This window comes from Manis pentadactyla, chromosome 4 (assembly GCF_030020395.1).
Source record: "Manis pentadactyla isolate mManPen7 chromosome 4, mManPen7.hap1, whole genome shotgun sequence".
In the NCBI taxonomy this organism is placed as follows: Eukaryota; Metazoa; Chordata; class Mammalia; order Pholidota; family Manidae; genus Manis; species Manis pentadactyla.
The window spans coordinates 86,602,194-86,619,027 of record NC_080022.1 but is presented as its reverse complement, the minus strand read 5'-3'; the positions used below and the strand labels follow the sequence as shown (position 1 = coordinate 86,619,027).

Below are 16,834 nucleotides of genomic sequence, written 5' to 3'. Positions count from 1 at the left end.
TTACCTGCTATTTGAATTATATTTTCAATATAAAAATACAATTAAATTTTTTTTTTGTGTGTGTAAGACAGATGTTGGTCAAATTACTCTTCCATTAAGTAGTTGTTTCTGGTGATGAAGACTGATTTGGTAAAGCAGTTAACAATACATTTTCCAAAGACACCAGAGGGTCTGTATAATATTGTAAAGCAGGATTGAATCCTTTTTGCTGTAAATACTCGATTCGGCCTTGGTCAATCAACAATTTACAAAGATGCCCTATTTTCTTCTTTTCTTCAACAGTAAGAAACCTAAACCAAATAAACACACATACAATATTGTTAAAATTTTTTAGTTTATAAAAAAACTATTCTAGTCTCTTCTATTTATTGATAAGCTGCTAAATAACCCAAAATATACTAGGAGCTATGTCTCATGCTTCCAAGATGCATTTTGTTTATGCCCAATAAAAGTATATGTATTTTAATTTATTCTAAAATTAGATGGTAAAATTTATTTTCATGAATACATTTTTTGGTAATACTTATCTAAAAAGAAAGTACAACAATAATAAAATATTTCTGCTCTGGTGTTGCATATTTCAATGTAGTCACTTACCCAGACAAACTCTCAGTGCTGGCATCTGTGATTTTGTATCCTCCATCATCGTGCTCTTCACTGTCATCATTCTGATGATCTTTTCTCCTTTGGGTAATATTTGACCCTTCCAAAGACGTTCTTCGCATCCCACAAGTCGCCCAACTACTCATTCGCTGGAAATAGTGGAATTCCACTGCTCCAAGGCCTAGAACCCTGAAATATTCTTTGCCCACATAATGTCTCCAATCACACCTGTGGTGACAACAGAGTGCAATAACAATGCCAGCCACAGGGGTCCACTTCTCTGGGACATTTTTTTCATTTCTTTCCTTGGCCAAAGTGTTAATTTCTTTTTCTGTTTTATCATTCTTTATGCGTTTGGCTAAAGGTTCTTCATTCCTTTCCTCACAACTGGCAGCATAGGTTTCAACCAAACACCGTAATGCAAGATCTGCGAACACAATTATGTGGCCCCCCCAAACCACATCGTCTTTAAAAATAAATATTTTTTACAGTTATTAAGCAGTATGGATTTTAAAATCCCAGCAACAAAAAACTACTTAGCTTTATACTTGCAATAATTCTTCCATGAATTACCAACTTTGTTTTTATTTGCTCCTTTCTCATTAGCATCTCATTTTCTCTAATGATTTAGTCTGCATAAAGTCTACTTCCTAAAAAACTGTTTGAAGCTTAAGATCTACAATTTGTATAGACTTGTAGTTCAAACACCCTTATTGGCTCTTATTTCTCCTACCCTGAGGAAATGACTTGTATAGAAAAAATTATTTACACTCACATGGCAGGAAAATTTTGAGCTTAGGAAACTCAAAGAAAGAAATAAAGAATAAAGGCTTCTGCTTAGATTGGTGTTAGGTGTCAGTTCTGAAATATAAGATGTTCAAAGCAAATAGCAAGCTGAAGAGTAAAGAATGGGGTCAGATTGTGGAAAGCAGGCCTCCCTGAGTAGCTTACAGTATTTAAGCATTCATTCAGCAATTAGTTACTGAATGCCTTTCATGTGCATGGCCTTGTGGATACAATGATGATTATACACATAAACTAAGAGGATGTACTCCATATTAAAATGAAAACCTTATAGTACATTTAAAAAATAAATCGATTTTTGCTGACTATGAGTATTTCTCACAGAAGACTGCTATAATGTTGGCAATATTGGAAAGACTCCAAATGTATGCTGTAAACCCCATATTGTCTGTCTGATTAGATTGGCATGCTATGACTATTCAATCAAAACCTTATGTATTTAAAATTTTTATTACCCTAAGATGTCACCACTGACAATTAAATGATCTGATTTTCACTAGTAAATTTAATTCAATATATGAATTTAAGTCAACAAACATTCTTGGGAACCTATTATTTGGGGAAAGTGATAGTTAATCTATTGTTTCATAAGTTATTATTTTCTAAAAAAATATATATTCAGCACGATTATCATTTAAATATGAAGGAGGGATTAAACGATTCCCAGACAAGCAAAAAAATATATATTCAGTCACTGTTTTATTTATATTGGACTTAAGTAAATGATTTTCAAAAATGTGAATAACCTAAAAAATTATTAAAAGAATGAAGATACATCATAATCAGAAGGAGCTTCAGCAATCTATCTCAATCTCTTCTTTATGGAGAACCTAAGGGACAAAGCCATATACCTGGAAAGGGACTAGGAAACACAGATAATTGGTGGCCAGGATTATTTACTCACTCAAACATTTACTGAGTTTCTATTACATGTCAACCACTGTTTTAGCACACTCCCTGTTCAAAAAATTCACAGCATAGTGGGAGAATTAATATATATAAACAGATAATTAAAATGCAATAAGGTAAAGATACGTAGAGATAATTATGATAAACACTAAGGAGGAGTACCTTATTTGGGAGGCTTCCTGAAAGTGGTGACAGCTGAGCTAAAGGATAAGTATGAATGGACCAGTTTAGAAAATGACACAGCACAGTACATAGGAAAACTACACTGAGTTTGAATTTGCTGACCAGTAAAGCTGGAGGCAGTAAGTGGCAAAGAGAGGAAGGCAGAGGCCAGATCAAGACTAAGATGTCATGATAAAGGGCTTTGACTTTATGCTGTAGGTAACTGGGAGCTCCTGCAGTGTTTTAAGGGGAAAGACATGCTGCATGTAGCAAATAGGTCTCAAAGTTAGTATTTAAAAGATAGGTAGTGAAGGAGCCCATGAGAGAAACAGAGAAAGAATGTCATAGATGTTGGGGAAGAACCAGGAAAGAAGAGTGTCTACAAAAGAGAAGAAAACAATTTCAAGAAAGGTAAGCAGAGATTGATTTCAATAAGGTATGATGATGTAATACAGGTAGAAGGCAGACAGAGTGAATCAAGGAAGGAAAGTATGTGGAACAAACAGAAATGGCCAATATAGATTATACTTCTGAGAAACTTGGGTTAGATGGGTAGGACTAAGGGAGTATGCCTTTTTCCCTCCCCAGGATAGAACTGGCTTAATTCAGAGCCTTTTATGAGGGTTAAATGAAATTAAGGTAGCATGAAAAGTCATCTAAAAACAATGAAGGACATCACAAATACATAATAATCAAAGCCATTTCCAGCCAACTTGAAAAAATGTCTTATGGAGGCTCCAAGTCCCCCATATAGGTAGATAATGAAACTAGCAGGGCCCAGGGAGAAATGTAACAATAGTTAACATCTACTGAGCACTAACATGCTCGACACTTTACATGTAACCTGGTAAAGTATATATTACTATCCCTACTTTACTAATAAGATAACCAAAACTTAGAAAGGTTAAGTATTTGCCAAGGTTACATAGCAGAGCTGAATCCTCGATAATCTAATTTCAAAGCCCACACTCTTTCTACTTTATCACCTGATGGGTTGAAACGCTAAGAGAAGCCATCTTAGATTTTTCTAACATTCTTTTTTTGTTTTCCCTAGAATCCTAATACACAATCATCTTCTAATGAGCGAGATTTCAGAGTCTTCCCAAGCAACTTCTCTAAAAAAATATTCTGGAGTTTAATCATACATTTCCCATGATTCATTTCCTTTTGGTTGAAATATAACCCACAGAACTTTAAGGTCCCATATGATGCAGTATTTACATATAAAACTCTTAATTTATCCTGCAAAATGGCCATAATGAGCAGATAAATAGAAAAGCTCTATATCTGCTGTAAAACATGGCCAGTGTTATTATGAAGATTAACCAAGTTATAAACTTAAGTGATATAAACTACTCAAAAGACATTACTTAAATGGTTGGGACCATGTTAAGCTAAATTTTAATGTACTACTCTAGACATTGTGAGTATATTTACATACCTGTTGCCATACCACACAGATGCTTTCCAATTCCTACCACAGGTAGTTTTTCTTTGCTTAGTAAAGGAATCTTACCTGAAATAAAAGGAAATGAGAACAAAGTTACCTCTCTTATGAGATAGGCACTGATGTCTGTGGCCTACCAAAAGACAGAACTAATTAGAATTTTTGAATTTTATAGCTGAAAGAGACTCAAACAAAAAAATCTCACTTTATGGCTTAGGAGTAAGCAGCTCACAGATGTAGTGACTTGGTAAGTACTACAGATCGCTCCTGACACAGTCAGAATTAAGAGTTAAAGTTTCTTTATTTCTCTTGTCCTTTTCATCCCCCCTTGTCCCAGGCTGGGTTCCTCTTAAGTGTTTCTTGACTCTTAGGCCAATGATACTTCTTCTCTGTTGACTTAGGACTTTCCTTTGTAGAAGACTTATTTTGCTAAATATTATTAAAAGATAAAAGAACTCAACACTTTCCCTACTAAAAGATTTATTCTGTATAAATAATATATTAGATATGAAGAATATAATCAACACATATAAAATACTGTATTCAATATTACAATCAAATTATAATAGAGCTTTTAATATATCTTGATGATCAAGAGTAAGATATTATCTTAGATTTTTACACTGTTCTGAAAAAAAAGAAAACATTCCTAACAGTCCTGCCAATGTAAAAAACAAAGTCCACAAGGTAACGTAGTAAGATGTAGCATATCACAGTTATGGCTTCCTTTTTTTTCCCTATTCATTTTCCTTTTTCTAAGATTCTGAAATGAAAAGTATATTTCTTCCTACAAATCCAGCTACAGCACCTAGCACATGAACTGCCAATGGAGGTACTTGGTAAATATTTCAACTTTTCTGTAGCTTGCTTTCAAATGTTGTTATCTAGTAGGAGAAATCAATACCAAGTAAAATGGTTTGCCTAGTCAAGGAATACAGAGGTTTAAATTAAGGTGGTTCAAGAAACTGAACATCAATTAGCGTAAAAAGAAAGGATGTCTAAGAAAGCCCTTCTGCTTTTCTGCTTGAAAATTACTTCATTTCCTCTCTACTTCTCTGGATTTGAAAAATAGGGAAGATGAACTTCTGGGAAATGATGGAAGATTGAATACAGGCATCTAGTTTACTCCCTTCAAAAACTCCACCAGAATGAGAATAAAAGGATTTTTTTAAAAGGCATAAACTCACAAGATTGGGAAGAAGAGAAAAGGAGACAGAAGTAGAAAAGACTGATAATCAACTAAATTTACTCCACAAATCTCCAAAATACTCAGAAATTGAGGGTATCAGGTACCTCAGAAATAGAGCTGAGGTAGCTATAATAAAAAACACTGGTGGAAAGTCTATTAAAGAAGCATTCAGATCCCCACCTCATAGACACTTGGCTTTCCCACTTGGTAGAAGACTAGGTTTATTCTCTGGAGCAAGTGAACAGGAGGTTAATAGATTGAAGGACAATAATAAGTTGAAAACTGAAAAAACAGCAAAGTTGGTAAAATAGCAGGATTGGGTGAAATGTGCATACTGATCCACCTAGCTCTTGTTCCCCACTGGGTCCCCACTGGTCACCAATGTTGGCAAATAAACCTCTACTCTGTAGGTAGGCAATCAGAAGAGTCTTCTCTAGGGAATCTGACAAGCCCAAGAGGAAAGATCCCATCTCAGACACATCACCCCCAACTGGAGCTCAGCACCAACACCTCCACCAGAAGACCCAGAGCTCTCAGTGTCTCTAAACTATGACCACACCATCAAGGAACACCATGTTTGAGGGCAGCCTCAAAGCTGAAAGAGACACACTAAAACAAATGGAAAAGAGCAACTTGGTGAAAACAGATTATAAAGGGAGAATAATTCTAAAAATACCATTAATTTCTTCAGAAAGGATATTGCAATTATGAAATAAGAGAATAGGATACAATTATAAAGGTAAATTCAGAGAAAACTATCTTAGAAATTAAAACTATGATAGAAGAAATTGAGGATATTTTAGGAAGTATAGAAAAAAGACCAAAAAGATATAAAACAAGAGAAGTCAAGAAAAGTAGAAAATCACCACTCTAGGAGGTCTAATAACTAAAAGTTATTCTATTACAGGAGAAAAGCAAGCAAGATTTCCCAGAAAGCTGAGAGTACTAGAATCTCCAGATCAGGATTTTTCATCCTTGGCATTAGTAACCTTTTGGTCCCAATAATTCTTCATTGGAGGGAGCTGTATTGTACCGTGTTCGATATTTGGCAGGACTGGTTTAGCAGGCTCCCTGGCCTATATTTATTAGATGCTGGCAGCATGACCACTGTTATGACAACCAAAAATGTCTCAGGACGACATTGCCTCTAGCTGAGAACTATAGCTATAAATCAGAGTCCACAAGGTGCCTAGCACAATGGATAAAAATATAAACATGTCAAGGCATGTCACTGTGAAAATTTAGAACACTGAGGACAAGGAAAAGAATGTACTAGGTTCTAGAAAGAGAAAAGCATACCATATGTAAGGGATCAGTACTCAGAATGGCACTAAACTTTTAAGCAATACTAGTGGGGTAAGAACTTCTGAAATTCTGAAGGAAAATGATTTTCAACCTGGAAATAGAATACCCAACCAAATCAAGTGTAAGAGTAAAATAAAAGATTATTTTCACACAATGCAAGGTCTCAAGTTTATCTCTAATGCATTGTTTCTCAGGAAGCTACAGGAGGAGGTGTTCTGTCCAAAGAAAGGAAGATGTGGGATAAGATGTGGAAAAAAATTCCAACCTAGAAGTGAAATCAATAGACAATGCTTGATAAGACAAGAAGCAGTTAATATAAGCCTGTTGCTAGAAACTTTAGGTAAATACATAAGTTCACCCATAAAAGGTGAATTTGGCTGTCTCTTCAGAGAGAGATATGGCAAGGCGGAAATGGCTGCTGCTTGTAGAACTATTTGACTCTAAAGCATATATACGTAACTTTAATAAAGCCAAAAGAGGAAAACAAAAAGGAAAAATAAAAGAGGGGAATGTTTCCAGTGAGCTCATTTATTAGACACTTCCTATTCTCTCCCTTCCCTAAAATGATTAATAGTAAATTCCAACATTGCAACCCAGAGAGGAAGGGAAGTCCTGTAAGGCCCCCTTTTACTCATATTCCAAAACTACCTTTAATCACTCGTAGTATATCATTTAATAAACTTTTATTTTAAACATCAAGAAAAACTGAACTATGGCAGGAGATTATAATCCACATTTTCATTGGTGTTTATATTTTTAGGAAGGTCACATGAAAGAGGGATTTTTCAAAATTAATGCAAATTCTAAATGGCAGTATTGAACTAGATTGTAGGTATGTGCTGCTTTATTAATCTTTCTCATTTTGGTTTAAAAATATGGAATGGGGGCACATAGTAGGCACAGAAAAGTCATATAGAAACTATTCAAGAATTATGGTAGACCACTTTTCAGTATGCTTAGTAAGCATTCAACACATAGCATAAAACCTTGTTTAAGGGTTACAACTTCAGAAAAGTAATATATTCAGTTAAATAACTTCAATGCAGTAGTTTATATATAAATGCTGGGTTGCTTCACAAGGCTTGATTAAAATCAGTGAATGGAAGAAATTGGTGGGATAATATTTGCATTATTTTCACTTTAAATAATATGAAAAACTACAAAAAGGTACAGAAAGGGCACTGAAGAATATGACGGAAGGGAGCATGTGAATATAAAATGTTGAGTTTACCATAGAGATGAGTTATTTGGTACAATTTAAAATTCTACAAATTGTCTAATACATATTAGCTAGGCAGAGACCTATCTTGTTCCTTTAACATTTTAGGTAGAGTCATGTTAACTAGGCAGAATGCTAGTGTTTGGTATGAATGGACTCACTAATTTAAGCAAGACAAAGAAGCACCATATTACCAAAACTCTTTATAAACTCTTCCCTAATAAGATACTTGATTTCCAGTTGATAATGGAAAACAGTTTTTAAAAGTTTTAACCTTAATTCATTTTACATTTGTTTAAATGTTAGACATAATAGTCTATATTAACAATGGATTAATTTTACTTTATTTTCTCTGAAGCACTGTTCTGCATGATTGTATTTCTAAGCAACCCTCAGAGTTTGAATTTCTATGATTTATGGTAGAGCAACTGAAAGTTATGCAACTTACTCAAACACAAGTGTTGAATATCAATTTGAAGTCTCTCAAACATTGAATCTTTCTTTCTGTGTTTGCCATCTACCTGTACAAACGGAACATTATTATAAAAATGGTTTTTTATATTTAAAAAAGCTTTATGAAAATAAAAACATTTCTATTTGTTTTCAAAATTCAGAGCAAATAATTTTCCATCTTATTTTTAATATTTAAACAATAGAACCACTCATTAAAAAATTAAAGATTGTAATATTCTTTGACAAAAACTCCAAAACACTGACACATTTTCATGAAGCTTGAAAATTTCATAAATTATTATGTAAACATTATTTTTTTAACTTGAAAAATTTTCAATTCACTGATGAAGGAACTAAGGTTCACAGATGTTATCTTAACTGAGATTATTTGCCAGCATCCTTATATTTGTCAGCCCCTAATCTAGTATTTTTGGCTTACTCCTCTTACTCTCCCTGAAAGATCACAGCTATCCTAATCTATATCCACATGTCTATGACTTACAAATCTACATTGTGGCCCAGACCTATTTGATATTCAATTGTGAACTGTAAAGTTCTACTTCAACAGCTAACTCATTCAAAACTGAGCTCATTACTTCCCCCTCCAAACCTTCCTCTTCTACCTTCCATATTCCCAACTCAGGGAAAGACACCTCTTCACTTAACAATAAATCACCAAGTCTCATGGCTTCTACCATCTTCACATTTCTCTTACTCTTTCCGTCTTCTCCATCCCACTGCAACAGCTTTAGCTCTTGCCCGTTTCTTACTTGGATTACTGGGTAATAATGATCTTATTATTAATCTCCCTATTTCAAGTTTCAAATTTGGCATAGCTGTAATGGTACTCTTAGGATGAACTTTTAAAGACCCCTTTTTATTTACTTTACCAACCCCTGTATGTTATTTCAAGATCTCTCAGCTGTCACTTCCTCCAAGAAACTTTTGTGACCTACACTAGATTGAGACTGGTGTTCTATTTTCATGCTCCAATAGCATCTGGTACTTACCATTATTTTAAGAGACTTGGCAGACTAAACCAAAATATTTGTAAGTCTGCCCCAATAGATGTAAGCTTGTTGAAGACAAAAATTAAATCTTGTTTCCACTGTATCCCTGGCATATAGCCAGATAAAGTCAAATTCCCTCCTTTACATATATATGAGACCGTCCATAGCCTAGTCCTCCTCTCCTGACTTATAAATGCTGACCTCTACCTCACACCACATATTACTATCACACAGAAATGTTCCTGTGTTTCTCTGTTTCAGGCATTTGGTCACACTATTCTTGCTTCCTAGAGTGCTTCTCAAACCCCCTATTTGGTAAACACTAATTCACTTTTCAAGATATAGCTTAAGCACCATCTTTTCTGTGTATTCATTTGCCATCCCTTCCCTGCAATACAACTTGTCATTCTCTCCTTTGAACCCACACTGTACTTTGTGCAGACTTTTTTGTATTTTAACACTTCTCTATTATCATTTATCTGCCTGTCTCTCCTTTCTAAATAAAAGTAATAAAGCGTAGTAAAACAGAGCATCATAGAATGCTGTCTTATTTGACTTTATCTACCCAATGTCTATCATGGTGCCTCGTGGTATGCTCAATAAATGCTTACTGAATAAATAGTAATTGGCAGAGGAGGGTTTAGGACCCAAGGCTCTTAAGTCCTAGCTTGAGCTTGGCTCTTTCCACATATTTTCTTGTCTCTGCCAATACTTTTAAAAACTCAGATCAGTGGACTATCAGAATTTATATTAAAAAATTTACCCTCAGGTTAAGTTATCAATATAATTAAAGCTCGAATTAAACACACAAAAACTCATTTTCTTTAAGAGACATGTTTCTGAGTATCTTTTTTCTTTCCTTTTGAACAGGAAAAGTGCAAATAAAGTTTGGTTACTAATATACTGCAATGGTTTCACTTACCTTGAATCTTGTGGTCACCTTCTCTACTAGGATGAAGTGAACTTTTTCAGCATCTTTTAAGGCAATATCAACCCAATGAGATAATTTTCCCTTGCCTGCTCCAAACTCAACAAAGCATCTTCTTGGACCAAGTAACTTTAATTTTTCAATGTTACCTAAAATAGAAGCCTGCAAACTTCACGAGATTATTTTATAAACTAGAGCAAACATATTTAGCTCAAATGGGAAAATAGCAAGGTAATTTCTACTACATAAGGAAGCATGTTCACATTAATAATTTTTGTTCGGCTTTAAATTTTTTGTTTTTAAATATTTATCACAAAGTACCAGAACCATATCCATGCCAAAAATTTTTTATATATGTTTATATACATTTTTGAAATGGAAAGATTCTGCACCCTCAAAGATAAACTAAACAAAATCTCATTATTAACTATACATAGAAAGAATAGAATGTTAGCTTTTGACAATGAACATAGGGCCATTTTTAGTAGAGTTACTATGGCCTAAACATACCTGCTGTTTCAGGTGTTTGGTTGCTGAATCACCATTTTTAGGATCACTAAGGGCATCATGCAAGGCTGGATGGGACATAATTTGATCTTTAAGTGTAGAGTTCAAACCTGTGCCAAATATAAGCACAATAGCTTAAGCAACCAAACATGAAACTGTAGGGCTGTGAATAACAGTAGCAACATATCAACTCATATACCACCTAATTACTCTAAAAAAAATTTACCTTGTAACTTTAGGCAGACTCACCTTCACTTGCTTTTCTCAATTTCTTAATTAAGCTTTCCAGTTGCTCTTCAGAGAGAGAAGAAATTGGAACCTATGAACAAAAAACGGGTGTGAGCTGGTCTGGGAACTAACCATCATAAAATGATTCTACAGGAAAATGCATTGTAAATTCAAAACAACTTATTTCAAACAAAAATTGGAACACAGCTTATTCACAGTATGGAATTGGCTCATAAATACCTTTTAAAATTAAATATTAAGTCAAGTACTTACTAGCTGTTCAGGTATTTCTGTTTCATCTTTTAAGCCTGCATTAATATCTTGAATAAAGAAATCCTTAACAAAAACAAAAGAAAATCGTAACAATACTGTTATTAACATGAAGCACTCACAAAAATTAAACTGAAAATCTGATGCTTCCCTTCTTCCCATACTCTGTACCTGCCACCCTCCCATCCCCTTATTCATTAAATAAGTATTGAGCACCTGTTGTGGTCCTTGTTTCATATGCTGAGGATTCACTAAACCAGTGAATATTACAGACAAAAATCTCTGTGTTCATGGATCTTATATTCCAGTTAGCTGGCTATCTGAATCAACATTTATAGTCTAAAGTAATTTCTATTTAAGTTTTTACCTGTCTAGGCACAGACTGAGGACTGTGTCAGTTTTGCTTATGGTGTTAAAGTAGCAACACCAAGTACCAACTATACATGGCTGTCGATCAGACAGGCAGCATAGCCAAAAACAAAGATACAGATATTACAACAGCATAGGTCTAATTTCTTCTATCTAAATAAAAAATAGAAATGTCCTATGACAATATGTTGTTTAAATTAACACAGTGAGATCTTTCTAGCCCATCTTCAGAGAGAGAGATTCTAGAACAGGTTCTAGATTGGCTTTGTCCAATACAACTTCCTGTAATAATGGAAATGTTCTGTATTTGCTCTGACCAACTTGGTAGCAGTAGCCTTGAAATATGTCTAGTGTGACTGAGGAAATGGATTTTCAATTTTCTTTAATTTTAATGAACTCCAATGTAATTATACATGGCTAGTGGCTACCATAATGGACCACGTAGATAGATGAATTAAACAGTACTGTTTCTACAAATCTTGTTTTAAGAGTCCAAACAACTCATGGGAGCTCCTGTTAAACAGATGGCAGAAAGGTAGTATGTTAATTGTGTTGCTATCTTTACCTACATGGATAATAGTGGAAACCAGTGATTAAGCGGAACAGGTGAAGACAGTAAGTATTACAATGTTTTGTTGGATGACTGGCAAAACTGTAATAGGAAATTAGCTATAAATATTATAATTTGATGTGCGCTTAGTTTACGATGGCTGCAAAGAGTGCTCCAGGTAACTTGTGTTGTGGACTAGGCTTTTAAATGTGAAAAGTATATTAGAAAACACCACCAATGTACGTTCATTTGGTAAACAAAATATTAAAAAACTGTAAATGGTTTTACAGAGTACAGCAGAATAGGGATAAGAAATTTTACCTACGTTCCAAGTTTCATATTATACATAGGTGTTGTGTCAATACTGCTCTGCATTTCTTTTCTCTGTCTCATCCCACTGCTTTTCTCTTTCCTTTCCACAGGTGTATTCCAATTTTAATAATTGATCTCTTCTCTCCAACTTTTCCCAGAACACATATTCCACTTGCTTGCTTTAACTGAGACCTGGCACTTAGGTAAGGAAGATAACCTCCATGCACACTTGAAAGTAAAGGCAATATTCTTTGTACTCAGGGGCTAACTGGGGGTGGTCATCATTTTTCTTTTACATATCTTTATGTAAGATTACTTTCAAGCTTATGCCATTTGGCCTAGTGGTTCTCAATTGACAGGCATTTGGAAACATATGGTGATGTTCTGTTACAAAATGACTGAGAGACAAACTCCATGGTTCTCACAATATTCTGCAAGTGCTGCCTGCTTATTGTACAGTATAATAAAGAAAGCTTATTTAAGGAACAAAAGGCAGGTTTCCTTAACTGTCCATTTAAAGGTTCTTTTCTGGACTAGTAGTTCTGAAGCTATAATTTTTTTTTACACATTTTTTTTTTTGCCAACAAATTGATGTCTTCAATCATCTTGTCTCTTCAATAAGAAAAATGCAGCTATCAAATGACAACTTTTTCAACTAATCCTCCAGTCAGCTGAAGTTTGTCTTAATTGTCATCCACCTTACATTCCTTCCCACCTGTGACATATATAATTTTTGCATTTGTCCCCACATACCTTTCAGAATAACTTCCAGGTTCCTAGAAAACCTCATGTGGTCTCTCAGCGTCTACCTTTGTACATATAGTTCTTTTCACCTAGAAAGACTCTTCCATTTCTTTGCCAAATTAAGACTCAGTTCAAGTATTATTCCCTCTGGGAAACCTTTCTTGACCCCTTGGATTTAATTTTAATGCAAGTATGTACTTTTATCACATGTGTACTTCTTACATTGATTTTATAAAATAATACCCATTATTTACCAGTTTACTTAACAGTGTGAGATCCTATTTTATTGAAATAAATTTAGTAGGCACTAAGCAAATTTTTTTGAATAAATAAATTGTGAAATTATTCTCTGAGCAACACTGATGCTGCATAAAAATTCTACTCTCTGAGTTAGGACCACAAATGGATTTTACAGTCTAGTCTGATGTCCTACACACACTCAAATACATTTACCCTATTCAAGCCTTCTGAGGCAAGAACATTAAATATTCATATTTGAAATCTACTAAGTATTTATAAACATTACATATCTCATGGTTCACCATTCCATTTTACTGATTAAACACTTACAGGTTTTGGCTTTTCTCTGGAGTTACATTTTTTCAAATGCTTTGCTAGTTGATCTTCATACACTGTGCTGAATTTAAAGAGAAAATTACTAAAATAAGACTTGTGACAATTACTGTTTCCAGCATAGAAAAATCCTCATCTGACCCATTCTTACTGTTTTGTATCCAAAGGACACAGGATTCTTTTCCGATCATTTTCCTCCTAATAAAGAAAAAGGATGTATTAATTTCAATAAAATACCAAGTTCACTACTTACTAGATATAACTTTGTATAAATGTAAGCTTATACATTCCCCAAACAAGGTAAGGAAACCTTAAAAGGACATTAATAAAACATAGGCAAAATCAGGTCATAGAGTGTAACAAACATCTCCAACGTGGCTAATTTATGTATATATGAGAAAATGCTGCTTTGAACAACAAAGGTCTATAGCTTCAAACTAGTTATAGAGAAGGAATACAGAATTTCATATGCAATTTTGAATCTACGGTAGCATTGACTATAATACTATTATTTTAGGTATCATGAAGAAAGGAAAAATGCTGCCAATTAAAATTATGACATGTCATTGATTTTAAGATGCATTTTGATTTCAGATATTAAAATATGAGAAAAAAGTATCTTAGAAACAACAAAATACGGCACTTCAACCATGTGGAACATGGCCATATTCTATTGGCTTTGCAGCTTTTTAGTAGAGTTACATCCTATTTGTTTCAAAGTTACATGGGTTTAACTACATGCACAAGAAAAACATAAAGGAAAATTAAGTATTGGCAATTCTACCCAACATTTATACAAACCTGTATGTAACAGGATAGTATAATAGTTAAAATGTCTGGTCAGCCAGAGTATCTAGGAATGATTCTCAGCTCTAGCTATCAGCTTCTAACTCTATGACCTGAGGTAGGCTTATTGCCTTATCTGAAAGATGAGAATAATATGCCTTACCTCCTAAGGTTTGCAAAAGTTAAGTTGGCTAATAGTTAAAAAAAAAACCCACTTAGCGCGGTGCTGGCCATATAGTAAATGCTAAGGGTACACTGTTATTAATAACAATTGTTTTTACAGTTTATTTTAGTTCTGATGTGTTTCCAGCACATCTACAAAACTACACACACTAAATTTCATGGAAAAGCTAAGAGACACTTCAATACTTAAAAACAAAATACTGCATATTATTCTTACTTATTTGTTTATTTAAAAAATCTAACCTCCATAAAAGAGCTCCAAAGTCTAACAGTCGACTGGGGAAAAAAGCACTTTTAAAATTTATTATTTGGGTGTAGAAACAGGGTTTCTGAATCTTGGCATTATTGGTAATTCTTTTGTGTGTGTGTGTGTGTGTGTGTGCATGCGGGGGGTGGTTGTCTTGTGCACAGTAGCAGCTTCCCAGGCCTCCATCCACATCCACTAGATACCAAGAACATTCCTCAGCCATGACAACTGAAATGTCTTCAAACATTCTAAGTGTCTTCTGGGGGGTAAAATCATGCCCAGTTAAGAAACACTAGGTAAAAATGAGTACAAGGGGTCTCAGCTACATATACCACTTAAGAAAAAACGATAGAAATGTAACGATTGTATCATAAATTACAGACTTTAGTAGGATGTACACAATTGAAAACCAAATCATGGTCTTGGAAAGTGTTTCCGCTTGTTTTTCTTCAAAGAACTAGTAACAAACAGCATGTCATTCTTCTCTAGAAATACTGATCAGCATATAAGGATCTATTCATATTCTACTATTGTCACCAGTTATAATCACCTTCCAGATTCCAGGTAAGGTGAAGCATAAGTTCTTAGAGTGAGAACAAATACTTCTATCATAAATCTCATTCTTAGATCAAGGGATGTTTCCTGACCCCTCAAAATCTGCCAACACAAACCGTGAGTTTACTTCAGAGAGTTCTTACCTGTAAGTCACAGGTCACCCACATTCCAAAACAGGAATATGCTTGTTTCAGTACCATCCCTCTAGGCAATTATCAGTCAAATCAAAATATGAAGTAGAGCTATGGCTATGATGTATAATAACAGATGAAGGGGCTCTGGGAGCTGATCTGCACTGGCCATTGTCAGAAGGACAAGCCATCTGACTAACAAAAGAAAAATAAATAATACTGGACATTCAGAAGGCACGAAACCAGATGCTTGTGTATTTGGTTTAATCTTTTAAAAAACCTATTAAACATGCTCTTTTTCTACAAACATACTGCTCCTCTTGTTCTAACTTTTCTATCATATACATTCTCAGGAAACATACTATACACACAGACAGTTATATATGTAGTTGGACAGTACAATTAAACATGTAAGTGTATTACTGAACAAAATCGTAGGCTTTTTGTTTTCGATTTTAAAAAGTTAATTCTTACATTTTTAAAAATATTTCCTTCCCTTTTTCAGCAAAGTAGTTATAAGTTGCTTTCAAAAGATTGTACATCCAAATAAAATTTTTAAAAACTTTCTCGAAACTGTATTCACAAAAAGTGGTTATCGTTCACGAAACCATTAGAACACATTTGGGGGATCTCTGACCATTATTCTTTTTAAACTACCACCTCCCATCAGGAAGGCGGAATAGTGGGCAGAGAATAAGAAGTGGTAGTTTGGAGTAAAACTAAAATCTATTATTACCATGAGTTACTTTCAAGATAAACGAAAATTGCTGATACTTAGTACAAGAAAACACTGCACTTAACTAGGGCTCATCACCAGGTAGGGCAGGACTGCGTTTATTACAGGAAAAACTGGAAAATCCAGGCAACAGGAGCAGAAATCTATCAGAGGGTAGGTGCCGGACCAGGAAACTTATTTCCGACTTGGGAGAGGGCAGGGAGATACCAGACCTCCGCGACTCCAGCGTGTTCACCACAGAACCTCTTTCCTGCTGCCGCCACCATCCTGCAGAACCGTTTCTTCTTTTCCACATAGTAACTGCATCGACCCTCAGTTGGGAAGCCAGTGACGGCCGGCGTCGGCGCAGAAGCCGCCATAGTTCGAGGTTCGCTTTGGGTTGCAAGCAAGCATCGGGTGAAGAAAGAAAAAGTTCTCGCGTTCCCTCGGGTCCTTTTCCCTTAACAAGTATGGCTGCCTCGGCTCCCGTCACGTAGGTTAATGTCCGGAATCACCGCCCCATTCTCCGAAAACCCGGAAGAGACTGATAGTGGCTGGCGAGGTCCAAACTTCCTCCGTCTTCGCGCTGTTTTTCTTTCCCCGCCTCCTCAGCGGAAGCCGAGCGCCAAACTCAA

General features: G+C 34.9%; 1 protein-coding gene across 5 annotated transcripts; it reads right to left on the bottom strand.

Annotated features, from left to right (window-relative positions):
* Positions 1 to 67: 67 nt before the first annotated feature.
* On the bottom strand, positions 68 to 16,584 carry TRMT13 (tRNA methyltransferase 13 homolog). Of its 5 annotated transcripts, XM_036883888.2 has the most exons (11): positions 16,433 to 16,584; positions 13,734 to 13,780; positions 13,580 to 13,646; positions 11,038 to 11,100; positions 10,786 to 10,855; positions 10,540 to 10,646; positions 10,024 to 10,191; positions 8,087 to 8,159; positions 3,920 to 3,994; positions 598 to 1,030; positions 68 to 290 (listed from the first exon to the last, which is right to left on the bottom strand). In XM_036883888.2, the coding sequence occupies exons 1-11, from the start codon at positions 16,577 to 16,579 to the stop codon at positions 95 to 97; spliced, it is 1,446 nt and encodes a 481-aa protein (XP_036739783.1). In that variant the 5' UTR covers positions 16,580 to 16,584; the 3' UTR covers positions 68 to 94. The 5 variants fall into 5 exon arrangements, with proteins under 5 accessions (XP_036739783.1, XP_036739784.1, XP_057356447.1 ...); XM_036883889.2 differs by lacking the exon at positions 10,024 to 10,191; XM_057500464.1 differs by lacking the exon at positions 68 to 290 and having other exon boundaries at positions 598 to 831.
* Between the last annotated feature and the right edge of the window lie 250 nt (positions 16,585 to 16,834).

What these genes read in the sequence shown, in the direction of transcription:
- TRMT13 (XM_036883888.2), bottom strand. Translation starts at nt 16,579, where the DNA reads ATGGCGGCTTCTGCGCCGACGCCGGCCGTCACTGGCTTCCCAACTGAG. An exon ending in TGTCCTTTGGATACAAAACA is followed by an intron (nt 13,647 to 13,733) that starts GTAAGAATGGGT and finishes CTTTAAATTCAG; the next exon opens with CACAGTGTATGAAGATCAAC. An exon ending in CAGAAATACCTGAACAGCTA is followed by an intron (nt 10,856 to 11,037) that starts GTAAGTACTTGA and finishes TTTTGTTCATAG; the next exon opens with GTTCCAATTTCTTCTCTCTC.